The sequence below is a fragment of the Amblyomma maculatum genome, chromosome 6, assembly GCF_055883805.1.
Source record: "Amblyomma maculatum isolate TAMU_Amacu chromosome 6, ASM5588380v1, whole genome shotgun sequence".
NCBI classification, from domain to species: domain Eukaryota; kingdom Metazoa; phylum Arthropoda; class Arachnida; order Ixodida; family Ixodidae; genus Amblyomma; species Amblyomma maculatum.
In genome coordinates this window covers 98,498,079-98,525,848 of record NC_139349.1, presented here as the reverse complement: position 1 = coordinate 98,525,848, position 27,770 = coordinate 98,498,079, and the positions used below count along the sequence as shown (strand labels likewise).

General features: G+C 50.3%; 1 protein-coding gene across 4 annotated transcripts in view; it reads right to left on the bottom strand.

Annotated features, from left to right (window-relative positions):
* Positions 1-22,001, bottom strand: part of LOC146186379 (protein sax-3-like) — a 180,242-nt gene extending 158,241 nt beyond the window's left edge. For all 4 annotated transcript variants that reach the window (XM_084607153.1, XM_084607152.1, XM_084607154.1 and 1 more), the window contains exon 1: positions 21,568-22,001. In XM_084607153.1, the coding sequence (XP_084463279.1) occupies positions 21,568-21,709 (142 nt within the window). In that variant the 5' untranslated portion in view covers positions 21,710-22,001. The remainder of the gene's footprint in view (positions 1-21,567) is intronic.
* Between the last annotated feature and the right edge of the window lie 5,769 nt (positions 22,002-27,770).

Here is a 27,770-nt window from a genome sequence, read left to right as displayed (position 1 = left end):
TTCGGGTACCGAAATGGAGAGGGGAGGGGGGGGGGGGGGGGGGTATTCTGTTTTGAAGTGGAAGTTTCACGACGGCAGCGAACACGAGCCTTTAGCGTCAGTGTCGGTGGGTGCCTGAAAGAGCGCCAGCTCAGGCTTCTCCTTTCATATGGGAGGGTGACATTAGAATGCATCTGCCATGACATCTGAGTTCACGTTACTCCTATGCCACGGGCAGGAGCTGCCAACTCGGGTCGCTCCTGAGTCCTTTCATATGGGAGGTTGATATCAGAATCAGCCTACCAGAACCTTTTCGCAGCTACGTCCATACGGCTTGGTTAAAGCGGGACTTTAAATTGGGGCTGGTAGATTACGCACTCGCGTCATACCCTTAAAGGATGGGCTTAAGTATCCCGAATAATGTAGCACCCTGCACTGATGGGAGGCGATAGGGGAATAATGTAGCAGGGAAAAGAAGCTTCAGCTTCCGTTCAGGTTAAACCAGACCTAAACCACAGCTATTTTTTTTTTTTTTTGTGTTTAATGCTGTCGTTGTTGTCTTCGATTCAGAACTGTGAATTTTTGATTGGATAATCACGCAATAGATCCCCCCTATTTTTTGCCCTTGCCTCTGCCATGTCGGCGCGAGGTCTTTTTAAGCCTCTCTTTATGAAAACAACCGTGTTTCCCACATTTTCAGGCTTTCAGAATTGTTATAGGGAGATTGGGAGAGTTGGTAGGTTTAATATGTAAATTAGACGTCACTCGCATATCACTTATGTGCAAACCTCTATAGCTGGGAGCGCGGCTGAAAAGACTCCGTTTTGTAATTCGCACTGCAACGCATTACAACGGGACCCTTTCTTTGTCATCTTCGTGAACTTTCTGGGGATCATACCAAAAGTTTAAAATAGTGTGAACGCATTTGTGTTATTAATGGTACGCACATTACGCGAGTCTATACTGCACGCTTGAAAGGGCGGGGCTTCCGCTTTCAACTAACTCCCGCTAAACTAACTTAACCTGCTGTTTTTTCAGCGTCAGTTGCTCGGCTAACGGAACTGCTGCAATCTGTTACGCAAACATAATTTCTGCGAAGTTCGCCGAGCGCGAAATTAATGTACTTCGTATATACTTCACTGCAGTGCCGAAGAAAAATCAGGGCCTCTGTCAGATGCAGCTCGGGTTCGTGGCGACAGCCTGATTGAAAAAGAATAAAGGAACCAAGAAAAGGACGGCTGGAAATCTTGAGACTCTTTCTATAACTAGTTTCCTAGCGGCTAACGAATGCACGCCCCACTGCTTACGCGTAATTGCTGTGTCTGGCCGGGGCCCGTCCGTTGCGACAGGCTTGATTCGAATGAGCGCGCAGCCGAAGCTGAGTCTCTCTCTCTCTATCTGCAGTCTTTCGACACGAAAAGCTTCGCATTGTCGCAGTTTGACTCCGCGGCCGCTGCTGCGGATCTCGCCTTCGAAAGCTCGCGCCGTCTGGCGGCAATACATAATCCGGCCATCACTAAGCGAGCCATGCCACCCGCGCTCCCGACGGACAGGTTATTATCGCGAATCGGAATTGAACTTTCGACGTCCGGGCAGGAAGGAAGCCACAGAGCGCGCCAGCCGCCGGAGATTGCACAGAGGTCGCGCTCTTTGCGGGAAAGGAGAAAGGTGGCGAGCTGTCCGAATTTCTGATGAAATCTGTCCGGAGAACGCAACCTGAGTGATCTTATCGGAATAGTAGCAGTGCTTATAAAGCAATTATATTTGTTTTATTATTTGATGGTAATAACGGTGTATCTGCACCGTCAAATGAAGACGAAGTTTGAAAAATAAAAAAAAAAATTCACCAGCAATGGAGACAGTTGGTGATGGGGTAGCTATGCGGCCCTATTTCAAAAGCGATGAAGCATTGATCAGCTTAAAAAAAAAAAGTACTTCGTTCTTGTCGGGCGAAAAAAAAAAAAATGTCCTGGTATTTTATTTTCTAGGTAGTGTTCACGCTCCTTCTAGAAATCATCATCATCAGCAGCAGGACTATACCCACTGCAGGGCGAAGGCCTCTTCTATATTCCTCCAATTAACCCGGTCCTGTGCTAGGTACATCCACTTTACCCCTGCGAACTTCTTAACCGCATCCGCCCACGTAATTTTCCGCCGCCCTCTGCTATGCTTTCCTTCCCTTCGAATCCAATTTGATATACCTTAAGCGACCATCAGTCGTCCTCTACGCACTACATGCCGTGCCCATGACCTTTTCTTCTTTTTGATTTCTACGATAATGTCAATAAATCGAGTTATTTATCTGACCCACTCTGCGCGCTTCCTATCTCTTAACGTTACACCTACCAATTTTTGTTCCATAGCCTTCTGCGTTGTCCTGAACAGAAAGCATTAAAAGGCGCAAGAAGACCATTATCATGATCATGACCACGCTCATGATCAATTTAGGTCGTCTCTGTTAAGTTCGTCTCGAACAACCAACTTGCCCAAATCGAAGTCTTGAAGCAAGTCTTGAAGTTGTGCCTCAATATGTTTAAGTTGGCCCTAAAGAAATATTACGGAGAGAAGAGCTGTTTAGTAGAAGCAGAACAATAAAACAATATTAAAGGAAAAACGACATCGAAATCGTGCAGTGACTGCAGAATTTTTAAGCCAGAGCCACACGCAGCGCTTCCGCATACTCGTCACCGGCTCTTCCAATCTGCAATTACGAGGGTCATCGGGGCTAGACTGACTCTGCGTCGGAAACACGATCCTCTTCAGCCAAGCATTACGTCAGAAGCCTTCAGTGCTGCACGGCCGCAATTTTCAAGAGTGCTATCACTCGGCGGGCAGACGTTAATAACTACATGAAAAGAAGCTTTTGTTTGCAATTTACTTTTTCCTGGAAGTCCCCTTCGCCGCTTGACACATTAAAAGCGGCCGTATACGTCCCTATACGTCGAGGCTGAACGGCTTGTTTCGAAAATTGCTCGGATGAGCTGGCGACATGATTTCCTGCCATCGACCCCCCCCCCCCCCCCCCCCCGCCACACACACACACACACACACTACCTTCTTTCCCTCCTTTTCTTCTAACGGCGGAGGCCCCTTTCTTGCGACACGCAAGACTGAACGCAGCTTGCAGGAGAATGTCGGCCCCTGGGCACTTGTGGCATGTCAAACGATGTTTTATTCGCCACCTCGCAAGCAGGTCTTTTGAAAACAGTACATTTCTTTGGAGCAAGCGTCTACATTTACGCACGCATTGTATGTAAGCATCTGTGACAAGACCCCGTTGAGCCCGCGGTGCAGCAGTTCTCGCCACCAAAACGATCTGTCCCTCCCCCGTTCCTCCGCTGCTGTGACCGCTGACGACCGCAGATCCGAGCAAGGTATCCCTCGTCCTTGGCCGGTTTGTCCGCGTGTACTGTGAGAACATATACACAAAAATATGTCGGTCGCGCTTCAGATTCGGCTCTGTCGCCACCGCTGCGTGAAATTCGTTCGCGCGAGGGAAATGAATGGTGCCTTCTTTTAAGCACCGTCGGCTGCTGTAGACAAATCGCTGGCATCTCATCGTAAATTGTGACCGGATCATCGGTTTCGATAAGGCTTTTAATTCCAGAGCGGTCGTGGGTCTGGTATGCACAACGCGAATTCCACCAGTCTTTGCGTTTCAGCACGGCGCATTGAGCTCCCCCTCGTATGGCTGTCGCGTTTGTGTAAGGCTCACGTCGTGCTCACCATACACGACAACCTCAACTCCGCCGGCCGAGAAGGACAGGTTGTTCCGCGCTCGAGACGACTGAGCGGCATCAGACGGTGATGCTGCCGCGACGTGACCTCCCGCTCCTCTTCGGCTTTGCTCATCCGAAAGCGGCCGCCGCCTTCCGCCTCAACACCAGCGGTGGTGTGTCCCTCTCCCCGTTCCCCTTCCACCGTGGCGCCTCGTCCACTGTTTAGATAAGGGCGTAGCCGATTTGGCACTGTCTCGATCACCGCCAGCGCAAGCGTATGTGGGAAATGGAACGGCGCGGAGGCATCTGACGTGTACACCGCCATAGGGGAGTTCGCTGTCTTCCCGATAAGCTGTAACGGCGGCAACTAACTTGGCGGCACTATATGACCCCGCCGCCCTGCCAAAGACATGATCCTAAAATAAAACGAAAAGTAATTAAGAGGAACATAGATCGATCGCCCGATATCGAACTTGTCGTTACAACGTATTGAGGTGACACTCCCCGGCGTTGATCCTCGTTTCGTCGAAAACACGGACTCCAAGTAAGCAGCAGCGCCCAACTCGCTCGGTATTTGTGCTCGTTTCCAGCTACCTTTTGGCGCAGGGAGGCGCCCTCCATTTCTGAACCAGGTTCCCTGCTCCGTTTTAAACCAAGACATCGAATTCGATATGCTTATACTGAAATAGCTTATTCGATCTGTTTGGTCCATCTCTTCGGCCTGCTTTCTGCCACCGCTGGACACAGCAGCGAGGGATCATATATGGCCGCTCTGTCGCGGACACGGCTTCCCACAGGCACTGTCCAACAGGCGGACAAGAGCACGACGAACATTATCCGCCACCACCAAATGATTCGTTCTGTCGATGCCTCCGTTCTACACGACTGCGTCTTATCGCTGCGCCAGAAAAGACCAGCTGGCTACGTTCGAAGTGAAGGTGTAGGAGGGCGGGAGAAGGAAGGCAGAGAAGGGGGCGGGGGGGGGGGGGGGGGGATAATGCGCGTCGTCGTCTTTCCGAGACGCCTCGAGCGCACGACAAATTCGCAGGTTCCAAAGCAGCTCCGTGCATTTACACGGCAGACGGGCGACTATATAGTCGTTCGGTTTGGTCTCCGAGAAGACGCCAGGGAGGCGCGGATGATTCTTGAGCTGCTGCTGCTGTGGCTACTATCGGGCGTTGTTTCCTCCCTCCCCCGTCCTATTTATCTGTATATTTTTTTTCTTTCCGAAACATCCTTGACTTCCTATTCTCAGATCACTCTCACTCTCCATAAAGACGATCTCGGCCTGTCTCCTTCCGATGCGTCCGTACTACCCCGAATGATCTTTCGACGTCCGTCGCGTCTCTGCGCATACCTTGTTGTTTTTGGTGCCAGTCGAGATAGCGCGGAAGCCTTCGCGGACGTTTCATCGATTCGCCGCAGTTTGTGGCACAGTTTATAGACGAGAGCGGCTCCGAGAAAAGCGCTGCAGCTACAACAAAATCGGCTTCGGCACTCGCGGAGGGGCACCCGGCGACTTTTAAAAGCCAGATGGGTTGAAAGCCGCCCAGCTTGATAGGCAAGCACGCTCGCCGCGCGTTTTTCTCCCCCGAAAAGAGCTCGAACGGCGGCGGCGATTCGGTTATCGGTGAACGCAGCGGCGGCTGCCATGGCATCCAAACAAGATGTCATTTTTCAAGTCGTAGAGAGACGAAGCCGCTGCTGCTGGAGAGCTTGTGTGGGAGGCAGCGTTGCTGAGCGCATTTTATTACGGCGGGAACAGGAGAGGGAGAAAGAGAATGCGATGCGCGAAGAGCGACCTTTGAAAAAGTGAGGAGGATCAGAAAAAAGGGAAGGCGCCATAGGAGCCGTGCTTCCCAACAACGATTTTTCGCACACGTGTATACCCTGCACTCGCAATAAAAATGGAATTATGTGTCTGTTAACGCACAGAGAGCGAGAGAGAGCGAGAGAGAGCGAGAGAGAGAGAGAGAGAGAGAGAGAGAGAGAGAGAGAGAGAGAGAGAGAGAGAGAGAGAGAGAAAAAGAGAAGGAGGCATAACAGGGCGCGGCTCCAAGTGAAACATTAGTCGCACCAGGATTGATTACCAGTGTTCGTTCGTGACCCGAAAGAAAGTGAAAGAGAGTGGATTGCAGGATTCTGTAAACATAAATACATATGCGGCCTTTACAAAATACCGATTATTTTTTTCTTCCTTGCTGGCGCAGTTCTCGTACAATTTCCGAAACGTCGACTCCGTCGCGCCTCTGTCAACACGGCGTCGCCATTGCCTCAACCCGACCCATTCTCCCCCTCCATCTCTGCTTTTTCCAGCGTCGACGGGACATGAGCCCCGCGGGAAAAGCTGACAGGTGCTCATTCGCCGAGTACGGCAGCGGCACGACGCTCACTTTCGCAACATACGCAACCTATTCGGCGCGACACAGTGCGTCCAACAGCTTTTCTGAAAGGGCAGGAAGGCAGGCTGCTGCCGGCGAACGGCAGAGAAGCGAACAGGTCAGTGGCAACGTCGTCAGAGTGCCGCTGCGGCCCGCGGGGAGAACCCGTCACGCAACACAAAACGAACGTGGCGGCGGCGCGCCCTTTCGCGTTCATTACTGTCCACGCCGAGAATGACCAGGTGTGCGCTGCCGCCACACGTTGGAAGGATGGAAAGTGAAGAGGAGGAAGAGCGGCCGACTTTATGGAAGCACGGCGAACAGCGAGGAGACAGGCGCCGCGCTTCAAAAAGCGCTTCGGCGGCGGCGGCGCGCATGGCCCGGCGGCTGCTCTCGGGCGTCCTCAGCACCTCTGAATGGCCTGCCCGCGCGAGCGGTGAGCTGTCTGGGCTGTAATTAAGGTAATGAACGCGGCGGCGGTGGCATGGGACGCACAGACCGGCAGGCAGGCCCGTCGAGGCCCAGGCCTCACCTTCGGCAGACGTCCGGGCGCCGACGGCTCCTGCTCTCCCCTGATGCCGGTGCTCCCTAATTGAGCGGCGGCGGCGGCCGTGGAGGTAGTGCTACGCATGCCTGGAGCAGCAGCTCCAGGGCGCGAAACGCGCGGGGAGAAGCGGGAGGAGGATGCCGAGCGCTGTGATGAATGCGGCCGACTCGCTCTTCGCCAACACACAACGTGTCTCGTGTGTGCACGCGCGGGCGAGCGCACGCGTGGCTACTATGCAGCCCCAGAGCCCGCGTACCACGGCCGGTCGACCGCTAATGCAAAGGCGAGCGAAGCGTTTGAAGAGTTGCACGCGCTGCTTTCTGCGGCCACAGCGTGCAAGCGTGTGTGCTCAAGCAGGCCGGGCAGGCTTGCTTGCTCCGGGGTAATTGTGTCCGAGTTTGGACGCGCTGAAGCACTCGTTAAAGGCTGGTCGGGAAGGCAAGAGGAGGCGGCGCGCGGGAGGGGAGGATGTTCATTAGGAAGGCAGGGGCTGGCTAGGCCTAGCCGCTCGTGCGCGCAAGCCCCAAAACAAACGAAAGTACCGCTGAGCAACGTTTGCACGCGTTTAGTTTTCTTTTTTTTTTGTTTTTCCTATCTTCCTTACCCCAGCGTTTAGCTCTCCTCGATTGCAGCATGCGTCACAGGAGCGGTACCTTCAGTTTTGTGCAAATACCCATCAAGGATGCCCGACCATGCTCGATGCATTGGTACGCGAACGTTGGTGGACCGTCTCGCAAGTTTCAACGCGAGAGTGGTTCCAGATGAAACATTGCAGATGTCGAACAGCACGGCAAAACGTGACGTGAAACAACTGCGGGGGACAAGACCTGTTTGGACCGAAAACAAGCCGTCTAACACTCTCGCTACCCTTATGGCAACGCAGACAGCGCACCAAACCTTTCCTTTTTTACTTCTCAACGTCTGGGTGAGTGACTCGCAATCTGGGAGGAACCACGAGTCTTCCTGTCCCTTCTCGCCTTATGTTTTCTTTATCAGGTCGCTGCTGCTCCAAACGAAAGTGCAGCGCGGCCACGCGTGTACACGTACGACCCACTGGAGCGACGCACTTTGGGGGCCCGCCTATTTTGCCCCCGTTCCATATTCGCCGCAAGCAAAAGCCGGGAAGGCTGCGGCGGCGACATGGCGAGGTTGCCCCCTGCGCCTATGAGTGGTGCACTCGGAGGCAAAATACCCTTACTTATTTATGTCGTCTACCCTCGCGTGCGCCGTGGGAGGGACTGAAGTGCGGAGAGAAGTTGGGAGAGAGAGAGCGTTCGCGCTGCTCGCGGCTGTTCTTCTCAAGGCGTGGCGCGGCGCGCGTCCTCTGCTCCCGCTGACGCCAACATGGTCCCTCATTTGTCAGTGTCACACAGGGTGGCGCAGTTTGACCATGTTTCGAGCGGTGTCGGTCTCGCCTGATTAATACGGTCGCTTCTCTGTCAAGCGCGCCACGTAAGTTGCCGCCTCCTTGCCTTAGCGCTTTAGCGCTGTGCACGGTAGCAGCACACCTCGGCGGGATTCTGCGCTGGGCGTCGGGACTGGACAACACCGGCCCGTTTCCCGGGCGTGGCGTCGATTGTCAGCTCACAGAAAAGGTTCCGGGAAGTGAAAAGTTTGCTTCTATTGAAGGCCCCCGACTAAGCAAGCCGAAACAAAAACAGAGGGAGAGAGGCCACAACAACGAGTACAAGGAGGGCGAAACATTGCGACGTGATGACGTGGACTGAGGAGCCTGATTAGAACCCTTCTGACTCAGTGCTGACTAAAGCAAAGGCCATGCAGAGAGCCGCGAAGGAGCACTCCTGATGCTACTTTGTTTACCTACTGTGCCCTGCCTGTCCCAATTCATTTTGCGTGAAAGATACCTGGAGGCTACTATGACATGGCGTAGACGCAGCTAAAGAGGGCAGAGCAAGGTCATCGTTACGCTTTTCTGCGTGACAAATCAACTGTCAGAAGAAGTTTGCAAACAGAAGAGCGTTGCTGATGCAAATTTCAGTGCCTCGTGCAAAGTGTGTGCGCTGCAGTGTTACCTGAGAGGAAATGATGTCAAGAACTTTTCGTTTGCGAAAACTTCAGAAACAATTTGCGCATCAGTTTAACATTCGCCCAAAGCATAAACGAAATACAATGTGAGTACAGTCTTAAATTAAAATAAAATTAGAAATTAATGAAACGCAGCCTCTCCATTCGTGTCGGCCGTGCAAAATTGTTTTCGGGGAGAGCGCACAGATTCACAGGATGTGTCGGGATCAGCCGTGCATCCCACGTTTTATATAAACGCGCATGCGGGGGTGGAAGTAGGCGGGAGCATTTTAGAGCAGCTCAGGGAACAGTAATAATGTCATTTTGGAGCAGCTTTGGAGCAATGAAAGAAAAGTTTCGGAGAAATCTAATTATGTTTTGGATCAAGTTTCCTAGACCAAACGCCTTCGATAATTGCCATTTTTTTTTTTACTCCAGTTGCATTTGATAGCTTCGGTTTTACACTCCTGACAAACAAAAGTACCAATTTGATTCCTTTTTATGCAACGTTAGATGTTTTTTCGACTATGCACGCATCCCTGACAAAAGAAAAAGACAAATGGTCAAAACTTTAAAGACGTTTAAAAAAGCAATGCCGACCTAAGAAACAATTAGAAATAAGCTGGCCGCAAACGGAGTATGCTTGCTTGTGTACTTCATAACTGAACATCATGTTTGACGTATACAGTTTGCCCATTCTGACTTGATAGATTCAAATGTAGAGTTTACCACTTAAATGCGCTGAAGCAGTACCACTAGATTTGGGTTTACATCAACGAGCAGCACGTTTCTCTATCTTGTGCTTATCTTTTCGGAACATGTGCCTCTGCTGATAATATCACAAGTGCCGGTCAGTAGTGCCTTCAGGTAGTATAGATGGCTCCAAGAGTTGCCTTTTTATCCTTCAGCTTCACTTCAGCTTCAGCAATTTTACTTTTTTGATTGATTGGCACCTTCAGTACACCACCCCCATAACGTTTAACGTATATGTATGCTTGTGTCTCATGCAAGCCTGACATGCTTGTTATTGATAAAGGGGCTCGGCGTTGAAGTACCAGCTTGTTTTCACACCAAATTAATCAGAACAACTTGCGTATTTTTGTAGTCGGACAAGTTCCTGAACGGCCTGCGGTAGTTTACGCTACCTGCTTCGCTTGCTGTTCTCGCTTCACTCTCCATTAGCGATTCAAAAGTTTGGGAGGAGATGCTCGTGACATGTACTGAGCATTATTTCGCAATTTCCTAGAATCGCTTATAGTTCATGTTAAGTTTACTTGCGAACCAAATATTTATTGTGCTTCCGTAGGCTTCGAAAATGTTATTTGTATTCAGCCCAACGCAAGGTGTATTACACACCTGCCACCGGTGCGCTGCCATCGTTCCCGTGTGCAGTTAAATTTGAGAGAAAATCATCGTGGCAGCCGTTTGGAGCAGGAAAAGCAGAATGGAGCAATTGGAGCAGCACTTCCACCCTTGCAAATGACAAATAGACGTAATAATGGAGCAAGCAAGCAGTATGCGCGGCCATGATTTTAAGACCAGCGTGAGATTACTGGGCAACCTTAATTAGCAGAATAACGCTGCGTTGGACGACATCTCTTGTGTGTGTCGTGTACCCCAAATGCTATAGGACTGAGCGGCGGTCAGTGCCAAACACGCTTTTGCAGTTTCACAAAGCCACTGGCCTTATGGAACAATGGTAGAAATACAATCACTCGAATAACTAACTCGGTCGGAGCAGTTACCCACAGGTCATTGTAAGCTATTCTGCCTGTACTTTAATACTACAGCTGTCCTCCGCCAAACCTGGTATTCGACATTTGAGGGGAATGGCTGATGTCTGGCTGGTCTGCTAACAAGGACTAATATGGCGAGCGAACGTTATACAGAAACATTTTCGAAGGTTTAAACATATGCCAGTCAGACCACAAGTCCAAGAATACCAGTTCATGCTACAAGAATTGTCTAAGACCATATAAATATGATACCTTGTCACACGAGAAAAAGAAACAGATCTTTATACGCAGCACATCGGTAATCGCAATTAATCCGGCGTGTTTCTCCATTGATAAGAACTCTCCATGTTTTCGGTCGCAAACCAAATTGAAAAGTGTTGCTTATTTTTCTTTTCTTCATCTCGCTGCCTCGCTCAAGTCTCCCTTCCTGAACCGAAGTCGTGAAGCTAAACGGAGTAGCTTGGATTCTTTTACCATTCAGTTATATACAAAGTTTCACAGACTGCGGCGATAGCAATGGACCGACGTCTCTGAGGGAAACGGAACAATAAAAGGGACCAACGTCGCAGGGGCGTTTAAGCAGGCAGCAGAAAATAAGCGGCCCCGCAGATTCATTTTCTAGCCGCAGAATGAAACGCCGTTTCGTTTCCGCATTACACACGCACATCGACGCACACATACGGGCTCGCGGCTCGTATTGCGGCGCGCTTTAATTTCGGGCTTTCCGATGGGAGTCACGCGCGGCAATCATCTTTAATCCTTCCATTATTCTAAGACCTGGCAATTGCGCCCTACGAGGACGAGGAAAGAAGAAATATCTCCCGAGACGCGAAAGAGCCTGCAAAGACGAAACGAATGAGCCAAAAAGAAAAAAGAATAAGGAACAATCTGGGCGAAAGACGAACGCATGTGTGTATATATCTACGTACTGCTTCCGCAGAGAAGTTAAGGAACTTAAACCACACAAAAGGGGAACAGACAAAGAGAGGAGCTAGAAAATAAAGGGAGCGGCGACGACTGCACAGAGGAGTCGCACTGAATCATACATGGGTTCATTTTCCGCGAGAGCGACACAGAGGGACAAGCGAGCGCGGAAGAGACTGCTGCTGCCGCCGTGAGCGACGAGGCAAAGAGCGCAGCTACGACACGACACGTATTAGCAGGCAGACAGCAAGAGGACGGGACCTCCTTCGCAGCGTACAACACACACACACACACACACACACACACACACACACACACACACACACACACACACACACACACACACACACACACACACACACACACACACACACACACACACACACACACACACACACACACACACACACACACACACACACACACACACACACACACACACACACACACACACACACACACACACGCGCACACACACACACACACACACACACACACACACACACACACACACACACACACGCACATACACGCACACACACGCGCGAATACGCACGCACACCCCGTATATCCGGCGAGAGTGCGTACCACAACTGCACAGCGACACCGTAGTACCGTAGTGCCTGCTGCCGCCTATGGACGGAATTAAAAGCGCGGGTCGGCGTATACGTCGCGACGCTGCGCGCTGTGAGGAGTCCCCGGGGGTTCCGAAACGTCGGCTGCATGTTACAATTTAATAAAGCGTGCAGTCGGAGCCTGCTCCGCGGAGTCCCGGGCGGCCTGTAATGAACACGCCGTCGAGCGCCGTCTCGGCGCCGCCAAGAGTAAAACTAAGCGCGCGCCGCGACCGCCTGCGTATCTCGACTTGTTTTTTTGGCGAAACCGCGGATGGCACGAAATGAAAGAGTAATGCGGCACGCCTTTGAATTAAATACCTCGCTATTCGCCTCTCTGCACGCTTTTCTTTTGCCACAGCTTATACTTTCGTTTAGACACGGAGAATCTGCGCTCGCAATACTCTCGGCTAGCCTGTAGCTGTCACGAACAGTTCTCAACATTGAATGCCTACTGATGCAAGAACAAAAAAAAAAAAAAAAAATAGGTTAGGCTAAGCTTATGTCTTGGTTTATATTCATTGATAGCTGACGCCTAACCGGGTAATCGCATGTGAGACGACCAAACGGGCCTCCGAGATGTGCAGGGGACTTTTCGCGGGCTAAGCGAACCTTTGTCGTAGGAGGATATAGGATAAGAAGTTTTCGCTATTAAAAGAAATACAGAAACATTTCCTAAGCAAATATTTTGGCACTTGAACGTCCTCACGAAGTGATATTCAGTGTATACGATTTTTGTCAATTCTTGACTACGCCGAAGATGAAGTAAAAACGGAGGAGGGAGAAAAAAAGAACATGAAATTTTGGTCAAAAGTCCCACAGGCTGTTTGCACCACATCCGAATCTATAGGAAAGCCGGCAGGGGTGAAGACAAGAGTCGTCTTCCAAGGCTGCCTCTGCGCAAGCGATACTCACTTTAACTAGTACAACTCCTAAACCTCAATTATTAGTTGTCTCGCAGTAACGACAGACGTCAGTAACGGCAGATTTCTATAATTTTTCTGTGGTTTCGTTCAACAGATAACAGTTTTACTTCGTTGGGAACTGAAATTTAGTGCGCAAAATCTAATCTCTGAATGACGGCTAGCAGGCATACATGGAATTTTCTCTGCTCAAACCTGCAGCGATTTCAATAGTTGCATACAATGCAGTGGAAGCTTTCTGGTTAACTCACATTATATTTGTGAAGACAAAACGAAGAAAAAAACGCATGAAGCACACAGTTATGTTAGTCTGCTTTTGCTTTTTGAAATTCAGATATTCTTTATTTCTCTTTCAAAAAATGAAAGAAGGAACTGCGACAAAAGGCGGTTAGGCCTGACGGGGTCACAGCTCCCCATACAGTTCACAGCAGCGCGCAACACGGAAAACAAACGATATCAGAGCATTACAGCAAACGTGGTAATTAAATATACTGGAGTAAAACCTAAAAAACATTGCAACTATGCAACAAAAATTCTGCGTTTTTTTTTTTTTTTTTAGATGCAATCCGCTGCTTTCTTAGAAAATTTCCGGCGCCCTTATCTACGGAGACCTGTGCAGAGCCCACTTTACAAGCGGCGCGCGTGAGAAGCGATAAAGAGGGAAGATAAAACCAGCGGCGAAAGTGAAACACACAGGAGGTGTACGCACGCTCGCGGGCTCGAAGAATACGCGTGAGGATCCAGGCGCGTGCAGCAACGGGCTTCGCCGTCGCGTGCATGTCCATATAAACGGAGATGATCATTTTTAGTGTTGGTGCCCCGGCGGGAGCGACGTACAGGGCAGCACCGGCCTCCGAAGATGCGCGCGTGCCAGCGCTCCTGATCACTCGCCATAAATTAGAACGGCCTGGTTTATTGGCGAAACGGACGGGGGTCTAGGGCCTCACGCCACCACGTGGGCGGGCGCTACAGGCACAGGGAGGCCACTCTGTTTACCTCCATGCGCCCAAATGAGCAGAGAGGAGGACATTTCTGTAGCGTGGAGAGAACACTGACTGACTGCACTGTTTATGTGCATATACAGTGCTGCCAGTTATTACGCTCTTTCACGCGGAACACTGTGACTTCGTGAACGAGGAGCGGGTCGAATGTGGTACAGGCTACATTTTGACTACGATCGTGCGTATGTCGTTCAGTTTCGTTGCACCGGCGCGGAACTATCTTAGCAGCGATCAGCTGTTGTTATTACAAGGAAAAAAAAAACAAAAAAAAAAAGGATTGGGCTGAGCGGCTTAATGACCGTGTAACATGTTCTGCAGCGCGAAGAATATGGTGTGGCTATCCAAACTATTGTGAGCGCAGTGCGCGAACTTTCACCTCTTTCATCTGTATAATTAATCATCATCATCATCGCGAACTGCTGCTCGGAGTGTCGCGCGCTGTACGCCAGCTGGTTCTAGAAAAGAACAGACGTTCGTGCAAGTGCTACCTTACAATATTTTAAATGTCTTACGCACAAGTGCGCCCGAAAAAGAAAAAAAAATTAGTTGTTTAACTCCGGTTAACCCTAGTTGAATTGCGATAGCGACGGTGGAAGCTTGTTCTGCCTGTGCTACATTATTCCCCTATCACGCCCTATCAGTGTAAGGTGCTACATTATTGGGGGCACTTAAGCTCATCATTTAGACGCGAGAGCGTAAGCTACCAGACCACATATAAATGAGATGGGTTCAATGCTACTGAACTGAATTGTGGAGCGAAAGCATTAGCTGCCGGTGACCGAGCGTTCTTACTCTTCTCCTCCTCCCTTTTCCTCCTCTTCATCCTCTTCTTCTTCTTCACGGCGACCGGCCGTGAGCTACGCGACGGCTCGAAACCTGGCACAGTATTGCTAACGCAATAAAACTCGCTGAGTGGTTATATTCCTTGAGCAAGAAACGTCAGTTAGGAACGTAGACTGACAGAAGGTATGCCACAATAGGAGAGACGCCGAGATATTCGTGAAAATTCTCGTGGGATAGAAGATGAAATTTATATCAACTACGAACTATTCCATACATGAGGTAACTGAACAAGAAACTGGATAAAGGCGATCGCGTGTATCCAGGCATTATGTATCGACGAATCTTCCTAAAGTCTGCTTCGAACCATCGTTGCTGTCCTATTGACACTATTTTTGTCTGCACTTGTGTAATTGGGCTCTGTACTGCGAACGTCACAAAAACAGCCAGTGTTTCCAGCGTTCCTGCAGCAAGTTTTACCTTTGCAATATAAGTGTGACAAATGCGATCAGTTCTGTTAGCATCACTGCTGTATCATATGAAAGGATGCATGTGTACTCGTCGTATTTAAGTGAGGAATCGTCAAGTATATGTATACATGGGGCGCTATGACATTTTCTGCGGTGTCGACTTCGGCAAGTTGATGCGTACTGGGAAACTGGCAGATATATGCAGAGTACCAAAAGGAACAGGGCGCTAGTCTGAGTTTGAAGTTTAAAGGTGGGCTTGGAGTACAAGGACGAAACTTTAAAGGGAAGAATATGGTTGATTTTGGTTACCTTTGTGCATAGCCAAGTACAGCCTTTGTCAAAAAGTGTAGAGCCCAAGGGATCTGCTTCTGATCCTTGTAGTGGCGCTGTTTTAGCATTAGTGGAGGTCCTTCCCATGGAGAGGGTAGGAAAAACGATCTTCTTACCACCGAGAGATTCGGAACACTGGAGATGCATTACAAGCCACACGAAGTGGCTCAGAAGCCTGGGCTCTACACTTGACAAATATACACACGCATACAGAACACCTCATTTTCGCGGATCAGTCTAGGAAGGAAAATAAAGAGCACAGCACACCTCATAACGAGTGGCATATGACAATGCACTTGTCATGCACGGCGTATGTATCATCTAGTCGAAAAACTGCTCGAAAAGTATGGGACAAAACATAAAGGAAAAAAAAAAAGGGGGGGGGGGGGGCGACGTTAGAAGCAACGTTCGGCGCTCCGTATCTGTTTTTGTGGATGACAAAAACAGAAGCGAAGAAGACGTTACTCGAAGCTATAGAGTGTCGAGCTTTCCTTCGGTTTTACATCAGCATTGTTGGGAATCATGCAGCTAAGCACACTCGGCCCAGTCCTCCTCAGGACAAGTGGCCCGGGCAACGCGTGCGCTTTTCGAACAAAAGCAGCTGCGCAGCTCCTTCACAACGCCTCTGCACGTGCTGTAAGCGCGGAGACAAACTTTGGTCGAATGCGTACACGTTCACAGCAGTATTGAGGTGAGGGGCCAGTCAGTCAGCACGCGCCGGACAGGTCAGGGCTTTCTTTGTGCACTCGCCGGCGGCGGCGTTGTTTTGAGCGGCTCGACTAGTAGCAGCGGCGGTGTGTGTGTATAACAGGTGTTTCCTGACAGGAGCCAGCGTGTGGTTCGCGTGGACCGGCCACAAGAGAGCTTCACACAAAGTCAGGCAAGCGAGCGCCCGCCAATTCCATTGTGGCTCACCTAATCAGTCATTGACGACGTTTGCATTCAGGCCAACGCTCCCTCTGTTCGTTCGCGAGGAAACAACGCGAACAGGAAAGGGCGAAAAAAAAAAAAAAAAAGGAAACGAATCGGCCAGTGATAGAGAGCGCGTGTGAAAGATTCGATGCCGACTGATGCACAGGACTCGTGAAAAGGAAACGGTTCTCCAGTCAGTTTTCTGGCGGCGTGTAGTCGAAAAATTAATGTTGACGGTATAACGGAGTCCAACGAAGCGAAATTAACCGTCTCCGAAGTACTTACCCCGATCGTCTGTTGTCCTCCCTCTTTTGAAACTGCCAATTCTTAAGCTTACGACTTCGTCTGGGTCCTCCGACTGCGAGTGTATAATGACCGGTTCGGAGAATGCTTTTGACAAGCCCATAAGTTAAGGCATCGAAAAGGGACGGAATTCCGAATAATCCGCCTCCTTGCAAGGAAGTTAGGCTTCTGTAGGAAGGCCCTGCGTATTTATCAAGCTGTGTTTGGAGGCGCATTGGAACAGGTCGTTTTCCGAACAGGACGGCAGTGTGCACGAGAAACATTGTCTTCCGTTAGGGGGCACCCGTTTAGAGAAACTTCGAGAATTGAAAAACGAACCCATGGCGATTAACTCTACGCTATGTCGTGCACTAGCGTTCTGCGGTGACTCTTGGTGCGTGAACTGAATTGATTAATGGTATGCGTAAATCATTGCTCAATAGGCGCTGCGATGCTGCTTTCGCTGTTACCTTTTTTTTTTCTTCTGCTTCCTAAGTATGTATCGCGTCAGAGTTCCCGACAGGTCCTATTCTATATCGGAACAACCGAAGAACCGTGTCGTTACTCAAGCCAGCCATTAGCCAAATTCACTCTGCACGACTCCCAATGCATGCTTCTCTCGCCTCGCTCGATTACCGGCTGTTTCTGTATTCTCCTCAAGCTGGGCTCTCCCGCAGAACTCAGCGTTCGAACCTGTCGCGAACGGAACACCGACCCAGCAACGCAGGGGAAGGAGAGAGATTTGTCCAAATCCAGAGAAAACCGCGACGGAGAAGTGAATCAAGGGATCTGTTGAGCTAAGCGGCCGAGAAGAAGCCCGCAGCGCGGGAAACCTCGGTCACAGCTCTCTCTCTCTCCCTCTCTCTGTGATGCCAAAATGAATTCGACAACAGAGCAGTACCAGCAGCAACAAGGTCACATACAAGACAAATGCCACACATACACAAACGAACATATTATAGCCTGACCCTCCTCGCGCGCGAGGCACAATGGTGTCGCTGCGGAGGGTAAGGAGTAAACCATTGTCGCGGCCTTTCCCACCCTTGGCGGGGTCCCCGCGCCACGCAAGCGATGGCCGAGGAAAAGTCAGCGGCCCGAGTCCGGGGTTACAGAGACCGGGGGTGGTGCATGTGGCGGCGTTGCCGTTGGCGGCTCGTGTCGCGCGCTGCCGCCCCGCTTTGTGATTCACCCTTCGACAGCTGCGCGCTTTTCCAAGCTGCGGGCGACATCGATGCGCCCGGCGTCGGCTGTAGCAGAGCGTTTGGAGGTAAACACTCGCTCGGCAATGACGACGCCTGCAGGGAGCCGCCAGGGCGGCGGACGGCGGCGGCGAGCCGCTCTTTGACGGGGTGAGGCACAAAAGGAAGACGTCCCCGATCGTCGTCGTCGCCGCCGCCGCCGGAGGTCAGGCGGTCCTCCTCGCAAGAGTCAACGCTCCTCTGCTGTTTGCGGAACAACGCGGTCGCCGCCGCAACGATTGTGCGAGAGGCGTCGCCGAGCTCGGCTGGCAGCCACGCGAAGTGGTGTTGGCGCACGCGCTCACGTGTGTTCGGGAAAAATCGCGTTGCGCGGCGATTTTTTATTTTTTTCTCAAAGAACGCATTCACGACCGCCTCGTCCCCTTCCCACTCATGCATGCACATATACTCTTGCTAGCCCTTGAGAAAACACGCGCACAAAGGTGTCCAGCACTCGAACCACGAATGCCACATCACAACACTTCTGCGATATAAAGCCAACGGGAGTTGGCTTTATATCGCAGAAGTGTTGTGATGTGGCGACGGTTGCTTCATATAGTCTGTATGGATTGTGGAAGAAAAAAAAGCAGGGCCGACGCAAGACCACACGTGGTTCTCCATGGACGCAACAAAAACAAGAACAGCACAGGTATCCAGAATAGCAGCTTGGGCTAGTTGGTTTTCCCGTTGTTGAAAGTCAGCGTTCGTTGTATCGTCTTCTCCTATTGTGCTCCAGTCCACGTTTTGCGCCGGTATACCTCAGGAGGACAGGCCTGCGTTTTTACTTCTTGTCATGTACGATTCCTGCCCTGCTTTTTCCATTGCCATCACTCATCTCGGCCACAGAAGGGCCGTTAGACCGTGGCATCTTTTGATTATTGACAGCTACAGCATTAGTATGGAGCTACGAGTGGCCACTGCGAACTATTTGGTGCGTGACGGTGGCCCTGACACTTGACGATCGGTCAAAGTGGCTCCTTTCAGCAGCGTCACTGGTGCCGTAACAAAATTCCCGTGAATGAGCCGTGATTCACGCGGTGACAGACACGTATTCCGATTTCCAGTAAGACCTCCTTAGTCCTCCGTTGGCCTCCCTTGCACTGCATTCGCAGATTGCACTGGCTGCCCGTAGAAATAATCTTATTCGCACTGCGCACAGGGCGGTAAGAAATGATGAAAAACAAAACAAAACAAACCTCAACGCAGTCTCGAGAGATACCATGATGATCTTTTTTGCGCGGTAAATCGCCGTTGGTTTTGAAGAACTGACGAGGTCGGCGTATAGCCATTCTGTACGAAGAAAAACCTTACAGCAGCAACAAGCCGAAGACGGATTGCGACCACGGTGGAAGAATATCGTGGTTGCGACCCAAAGGCGCGCATGTATTTGATTAAAGAAACACGCCTGGGAAATGCCGACAAGCGACATTACTTCTTCCGCGAGCTTTCCGAGAACCGTGGTGGCGGAAAACAGCGACATAACAGAAGCGGAAAAGGCGCGAAGGCAAGCCTCGCCAAACACGGCAGAAGGTCGCGTTTACAGGCGGCGAATCCATCAGCTAGGCGGGGGCTCGCACAGACGCCAATCACGGCCGATTTGTGCACGCCGCATCTCGTCTCAGCAACCACCCTCAAGTGGACAGATCCCGTTAGCGAGACTCTGGTCGCCTCGATGTCGAGTCGCAGAGGGCCACAGAACACCACATGCAGTCAGTCGTCGCGCGCTCAACTACACATTTAGGCATATAATTATCGCTATTTCTTCGTCTTCCTTTATTCGAACCTGTACAGGTAGTTTTACGTTCGTTGGTGTATGGGTTCTGACGTGCCATAGCGAGTTAGCTGTGAGGGACGCCGCAGTGGAAGCTGCCCAATAACTGCGACCAACTGAGGTTGTTCAAACGTAAGCTACATCGCACAGTACTCAGGCGCCTCGCCGTCGAAACCCGGTCCGCCTCGGCCGGTTTCAAACCCGAGCCCACCAGCTTAGTCGTCAAACGCCCTATTCGCTGAGCCGCCACGGCGGTTTGGTTGGTATAAAATACGGAAAGCGTTAGGTCAAGATACATAATCGTACGTTATGTGAGCTCACATTTCACGTTATTATCCCGGCAGTTAGTGAAAAGCGTTTATTTTCTGATTTGGCAATTACATATTAAGAGACGGGGAGTGGCAGAACCTCGTCGCGAGGGGCGACCGACTCGACAGACCTGGCATGACTACCATGGATAAAACTCGCACGACTGCCATCAATGCTTCGATCATATATAGCTCTCAAATCGACGATCAACATGCCACGGTTTAAGGGATAACAAAAAGAAAGCGGATGCTCGACAGAACAGGCTTAACGTTGTAACTATTATCTGGCTTGAAACTAAACGCAGGCGATTTGTATTCTTCCGCCACACGCGTACACACCTCTATTTCAGAGGTTTGAGCTGTTTTCTCCCTTTGTCATACTAATTTCGACAGGGCAAACTAATTTTGCTGGCAAGTCGATTTTCTTTTTGATTTATTTCCTCGCCACGGACGGATTGATGATGAGCTCTCGCAGGAGGCCGTATTATTTGCTGAACTAACTTTTTGATCTGACTTGATAAGAATAGAAAATATGCGGGGACCAATATACGATTTTTCCACGAAAAAGTCCGCCCTCAGGAAGCCAGAGATGGTCGCTGCCGCGCTGTCGCTTTCCTTGCCTAACCTTAAAACCGTATAATTTTTTTGCGCAAATCTGCGCTATAGGGATGCACATTTGAATCAAAGAACCCATAACGCACAATTTTTGCTTCACTATCAAACTTTTCCAAAAGAATGTAACTAGATGCGTATCGGTCACTTGTTTATGGCAGTCATTACACCCGAGCCGCATTGCATTTATAATTTTTGCACTAGTATAGATAATCGCCAACGTCAGTGGTAGTTGTTCCCAATAACAGTGCCTGCGTTAAGCGTCTAGACATAGTACCACCCCCACGATTTTTTAGCAACGAAATTGTAATAAGTGCGCAATATGGAGAACCTTTACGCCGCGGATGTCAGTACATCCCACTTGGCACAACTACAACGCTTGCGAACGTCGACCGCCGAGGTAGGACTTCCATCGGTGCAAGTAGCCGCTATTGTTCGCAATTGCTTAACGTTGCACAGATTAAAAAAATTAAAAAAAATAAAAAGAGAAAATCGCGAGCTAAATGTCCCCTAGTGCAAATATTTTCAAAAGTCCACATAAGAGAGCTTCGCAGAGGCATCCGACTGGTACCGGCGCATGACCGAGTCAATTGTCTCATGGAAACACTCAACAGCCGTGAGAGCGCCGTTCCGTAGTTGCCTTCGGAATGCGTACGCCCAGCCTTAATTTAATACAGCCGATGAGGACTTTTGGCAGTCATGACGCGTGTCACTAGAAACAACCCGATAGATGGCTAGCAAGGGTGTGGCGTTTGTGTATGGCATGGCTTCGCGCACACCAACCACCAAGGCTCGTTAGTCAGAGAAAAGGAAAAAATGCAGGGGCTTCGTCGATTATTATAAGCTGCTGCGACCTCGGCGAAGGCGTGAAAACAACCGTTGCACTAATGTTTCCTCCCATTCACGCAAGCGGTGGACGGAGGTCCAACCGCTCCGGCGTGTCTTTACACTCCGAGCCCACTTACGAGCTGTCAACACAGACAATCGAGCGAGGTGCAACAGATTCAATACTTACGTGCGTCGGCGGCTTCCGCGGTTCTAGGGACGATGAAGGTGACGAGGGAAAGGGCAATAATCCGAGAGGCCGTTATCCAGAGGAGCCGTCGCCGCTGGGGGCGGCAGTCGCGTTGACCAGAACGTGCCATGGCTCGGAACATGCGGCGATCATGCTACGCTCGCCGAAACCAATGCAAGACGTCCCACGAGCGCGCACGGCGCCGGCGGCGGCGCGTTGCCGCTCTTGTACCGCGCCGTCGTCCGGCGGCAGTCGTCGCGTGCCGGTCGCGTTCTCTTCGGCCGGGACGTCGGCGTCTTTTGGAACCAGTCACCTCCGCCGCGGCCACCACCACGGGGAGCCAGCGCGCACCGCGAAACTTCACTTCCTTCGCCCAACACAGAGGAGAGAGCGAGTCGGCCCGGACTCGTCCAAGCAGGCGCCTCCTCTGCGCGTTGAGCGTGGCTGCGCTCGTAGCGCAGAGCAGAGCGCGTTCGCCGCCGCCGCCGCTACCGCGACGCCAGCGCCACACCGAGCGGTGCGGCTTCCCGCGCCGCTTCTTTGGAGCGGTGAGGGGGATACCCTGAAGCGAATCCACTCCCTGGAAGAAGCTGAGGAGGACGAGATGGGTTCCACAGAGCGCGGCATCTTCGTTGGTACTAAACACGTGCTAGAAAAGTGATTAGAACGGGATGTGCAGTCTTTGTCAAAAGTGAAGAGCCCACGAGGTCTTACAAGTCGCACGAAGTAGCTGAGAAGCAGACCCCATGGGCTCTACACTTTTGACAAAGACTGTACCTGGCTTCTTAGTTCGGATATATAGCGGCTCAATTCACTCATTCACTATTTCAAATTAGAAGGCTGTTTCTATCCCTGTACGACGCGGAGGGCTCGTATGAAAGATAGCTACCTACACCTGTGTTGGTCCAGTAGGAGACTTGGTTTTAGTATCACTTAACATCGGCTTAGATTTTGCTGCCATGTTCTAGCGATGCTGCAGATAAAAGGAGTGAGGAGCACTTCATGCTTAAGTACAATGAAGCAAAATTGGTACAACTGGAATGCAAATGAAGTGTCAAACTTGCCATTGGTGTTATCCTTGCGTATGGAAATGACAGCAGTACGCGCATGCCATTACGGGGGCTCATCCATTGATGTGAACTTCTTCGTCACAGATACGTCTCCAAGCGTGGGGACTTCCGCTCATATTCGACGTTAGCGCGCAGAGAAATAAAATTATTCAACAAATGGTGATGCACAGATCGTTCTTGTAATTGTCATCGAGACACCTGAACATAGGAGCCTCGCTTTAGGGCAGTAAATGTTCAAAGGCTCAATTATACAAATATATCTTGATGTCTTGAAGCTGGTATGTGGTAACTGCGTTAATTCACTTAGAGCGCTATTCTCTTGAAACAAAAAAGAAACACGTGCAGCCAGGGACTTCCATGGCGGTATATGATTTTTATACGCCCGCCGTTCAGGCGCCCATGTACCGCATTAGAAACTGACCAATGACAATGAGAAAATAAAACAACTTCCAAATCCCATTTATTTGCTTTTTCCTCTCTCTCTCTCTCTTAGGCGCACAAGCAACGAGTGAGAGAGGGCTTGAAATAACGCAGACACCTCTCTGCCCTCCCATCCGTCAGCGACAGAGACAGCTGAGCGGAACTAAAACAGTCAATTCATCATTCGGACCGGCCTTGAGAAATGCACTTCCCCTTGATTCTGGAAGCGCCATTACGTAGCTGGTGTCCTCGAACTAACCTCTCTGCACATTGGCGTTATCAACGCACTTAGGGAGTGCCTGCAAGTGCACGAACCGTCGTTTCCTTGTCGCTACTTGCGGAATGGCGGTTAGCAATACGAGACGACTTCTCCACCTGCCGATATCTCAGCTTCGTTTCCGCTCGGAAGGCAAGGATTTTTTTTTTTTTTCTCTCTCTGTGGCTGTTCCCCACGAATTCAAACTTGAGGTTACACTGGGGTGTTGCTGTCATTGGAAGATGTTATAAAAAAACTGACATTGATTTTTTTTTTTCTTTTTGCTTCGCATTATGTTTGCAGCTTGAGCATGCTGTCGCTGAAGGTCAGACAGGGATGCTTCGCCACATGATTTTGATTGCAGTGAAGTGAACTTTTCAGTGCGTTGCAGTAGGCGAAAAGAATCTCTCGGCTTGTAGGTGCATTCACACACTTCTATCGTTTTACCGTGTTGGCTGTACTTTTTGTTCGCAGATGCAAGCTTTACAACTTTCCGGCGTCGTGTGTGGGCATCACTCTTTGTTGTGGATGAGGTCAACGATATTAGCATCGTTTCAATAATTATACAACGCAAAATTTGTTGCATGATAGGGTTAGTCGCGTATGAGCCATAAAACACGGCTTAATGCAGAGTTTAACGACGCACTTCATGCTACTACCATACAGTACGTGACCAGGACATCCTAACAACAAGGCTTCGTTTATGGGTCCTGGATACCGCTGTGCAATATGCGGCTGCCAATCGAGGCGCCGTAACCAACTGGCCAACACCCTCGTTCAGTTTGCTATCATGGCTTTCATGGTTTTAACGTGAAGTTTTCTATCTCCTCCCACCCATGCACAGTACCATCAGCAGAAAACAACACCTTGAAAATAGGTAGGCCGCAACTAAATTAGGAAATGAATTACTCATTACCGACCAGCAATGCGCAGCCACAGGCTTACGGAAGAAAGCCGTTCCCTTCGTGGCCTTGTCACTGAGTCAAGTGAATGCGAACAAGTACCTGCTTCATTATTACTAAGGCACTCTGCATAGGGGGATTCGCTTGAGATCAACGGGCAATTATAACAAAATCAGAGTTGCGTTGCGGCAACAGTCGTCAGTGCGAGCGGAACTTATGCAATATTTAAGCGCCAAACTCCAGATGTTGTTCAACAATCCATCTGTCTCCCCAACGAGTTAGCGATGGTCGCGTTTGTCCACCTACTGCGTCACTTTCATTTCATCATCAGTTCTCCGCCGTTAAAGCAGAGCTGCGTGCTCGCGGATGTGTGTACGCCAGCGCTTGTGGTGGTGACACCAATCCAGCAGGATCTGTGGTCTGAGGGAAAAGAAGGGGGGGGGGGGGGGGGGGGGCTCACTTTTCGCTCTTCGCGGGTTTGTCCCTGCTGCTGCTTCCAATGACAAACACCAGATGGGTGGTGGTGCATGGATGTTCTTGGAGAAGGACCTTTCTCCCCCTCCTGACGATGCTTGGTGGCGCGGTTGGGACGGTCTTTTCACGCTCCCTCTTCGCGCAGTGCTTCTCCGCTCCGTATCGCTTTCTTCGCCCTGCGGAAACAGCCTTCGTCGGAAGAAGAACGCTGCCGCGTACTCTGCAGTTTCGTTTTATGGCTTTAGCATGTTTCTCTGCCTCCTCTTCCCGACAGCGTATTTATTGTCTGTAGCACAGTGTCACCCGCCATTCTCAGTTCGCGACCGGCAGACAGAGGGGGCACCACTGGGCGGGCAATTGCGTTCATGAAACGGCAGTAAAAAGCAAAAAAAAAAAAAAGGAAAAAGAAGAAAGCGCAGGGATGAGAGGCGTGCTATGTTTTAGTGCCGGTCATGGAGGAGGGATGGGAGGGCACCCTGTGCTCACCCTCTTCAACTTTACTTCACATCCCGGGCTCGGACTGCCCCCTCTGCCACCTCTGAACGGCGACCTTCCTTTCCTCCTCTCTCTTTTTAATTCCGCAAAGGATTTTTTTTTTTTTTTGCTTGTCGCCATTCACTTGTCCCCAGGCGCCGTACAGCCCGCTTTGCAAAGTCCAATGCTTTCTGCCGGCGGCCTCCTGCCTATCGCTTTGGATTTCCTCTTGTTTGTACTTTTGTTTCGTTTTGTTCTTGAACTCCCTGCGTCTCCCTCGTCTTCTTCTCGCTCACATTCTCTTTACCAGCGGTACGGTCGCCCAGTTCGCGGTTTCACTTTGTGCAGAAACTTGTGTGGGAACGCCCCTGTCTGCAGCTGTCCAGCAAATTGGTCGGTCTGCCGAGCCCTGTGGCTATGCGGGTGCAGGCGTGGGAGGTAGAGGAGTCGTGCAAGTGCTAGAATTTGTCCCGGAGCCGAAAGCGGAAACGCGGGAACACATTTCCTCCGAGGCGACCCTGGACTCGTGAAACAGAACCTTTCTTTCTTTTGGCTTTATTTTAGCACGTCGTACACGCATGCCCGTGGTGCTTCGGCTGAAGATACAAAAGAGCGCGAGAGTCGAACCCGAGAGGAAGCGGACTGGTTTTCTTTCGGGAACAATGGCTTACTTGCCTCTTCCCTACGAGTTGTAAGAGCTGAGGTTTTCCTTTGAACAAACTTTTCTTGGTAAACGCCTTTTATCTTCTCCGTACCACTATTTTCTTCCGAAACCATTGCTTCGCCTGTTTTTGTTAGCAAACGCGGATTCTCCTTGTTCGGCCAAATGTCTGCAAAATAGGGCATGTAAGGAAGCGGAGAGTCCCCGTGTCGAAATACGTCCAATGAGGGAAAAATTTCCCCCGGCCTTCAGTGCACTCCAGGACGAAAAACGACGGCACCTCGACATGTGTTTACGTGACGATACGCCGGTATCGTTTAATGAGCATCTTTGATGCAATGATACACACCTGTGGAATGACACTGAAAACCAGAATATTAATTCCGGTGGAAAAAATCTACACTAGTGCGAAGTACAGAAGAGAAGAAAATATAACTGCATGTAAGATGCGGACATAAGTAAACGGAGCACGCTTTTACGTTCAGATTAAAATCACGCCTTCTGCATTGGATATTAGAAAACAATATTTGTCCAAGTGAAAGGGCACTTGCATCTACTACTGGTTCGCACTTACGATGACAGCCAGTTTCAGTTATGGAAAGCGTAAAAAAATTTAAAAGGAAATATTGTGCTTCGTTTACTTTTGTCCGCACCTACCAGTCACTCGGCCACTTAATTCTTCGAACAAGGAACAGGAAATTTTCAGTTTTCTTGGTTTTTCTTTGTATTTTTATTTATTTATTTATTTTTTTGTAGAATGACAGAATTCCCCCAAAGATTGCCAAATGCCTTACACGCGGGCTGCAAAGAAACAGAACGTTGGTCAGTTTTTTTTTTTTTTTTTTTTTTTTTTTTTTTTTAGCCAGCGTCCTGTTTGGCGTAGCTATTCTACACACAACACTACTGCTAGATCTTGACGTGCAAATGTATTTATTCAGCGTGTGCTGGTATGGGGAAAGGGAGGGATATAGAAGGAGAGGGGAGCTCTTTATCTGGTGACGAATTAATCGCTTAGCAACTCTTCGGCCTCTCGCACTAGGCCGCGCCGGGGTGGTACAGTGGTTACGGCGCTCGACTACTGTTCCCAAGGACGCGGGATCGAATCCTGGCCTCGGCGGCCGCTTTTCGATGGAGGCGAAAAGCAAGGCGCCCGTCTGATGTGCGATGTCAGTGCACGTTAAAGAACCCCAGGTGGTCGAAATTTTCGGAGTCCTCCACTACGGCGTCTCTCATAGCCTGTGTCGCTTTGGGACGTTAAACCCCACAAACCAAACGAAACCAAACCAGCCTCTCGCACTAAGGCTAGTTACTGGTCAGCTGCGGCGACTCCAGCCAGGCACGCCAGCTGAAGGGTGGAAGGTAGGGGATATAAAGGGATTGCAAAAAAGTGATGGGGCATTCGAATAAGCAGTGTTTAGGTTAATTGGCATATGCATTAGAGTGAACAGGAGAGGCAGGAACGCGCGCCCGGAAGAGGAATAATCGCACTGCAGTGGAGAGAGAAGTGTGTTCGGCTAAATTTTTCGCAGAACGCGATCAGGGTAGAGATTCGGTGAGGAGAAGGAAGTACCTGCAAGTGAGTAGTGCTGCGTGATTTGTTTCCTGTAGAGGAGGGATTCGAGAGTGAGCAGTCTCGGAGATGCCATTTATTTCTTGACTAAAGAGTGACAGCTACTATGAGACAGTGCGTACGATATATGTTAGGTTGACTACAGTAAGTGTCATACAGTTGCCATATCCGTTTTGTAGATATCACCTCGTCATCCATCACGATAGGCTCGACGGCCAATGCATACATCTGTGGACGCAAACGCTGCTTCTCTTTGAATCCGGCTTGGCGCCATATAGTATCGCTCGGCGAGACGGCTAATGGCTGGAGCAGCTGTATTGAACGGAACGCTTTCTTCGTAGCAGCTCGCTTGTCAAAGCGCCCAATTTGTGAGCTG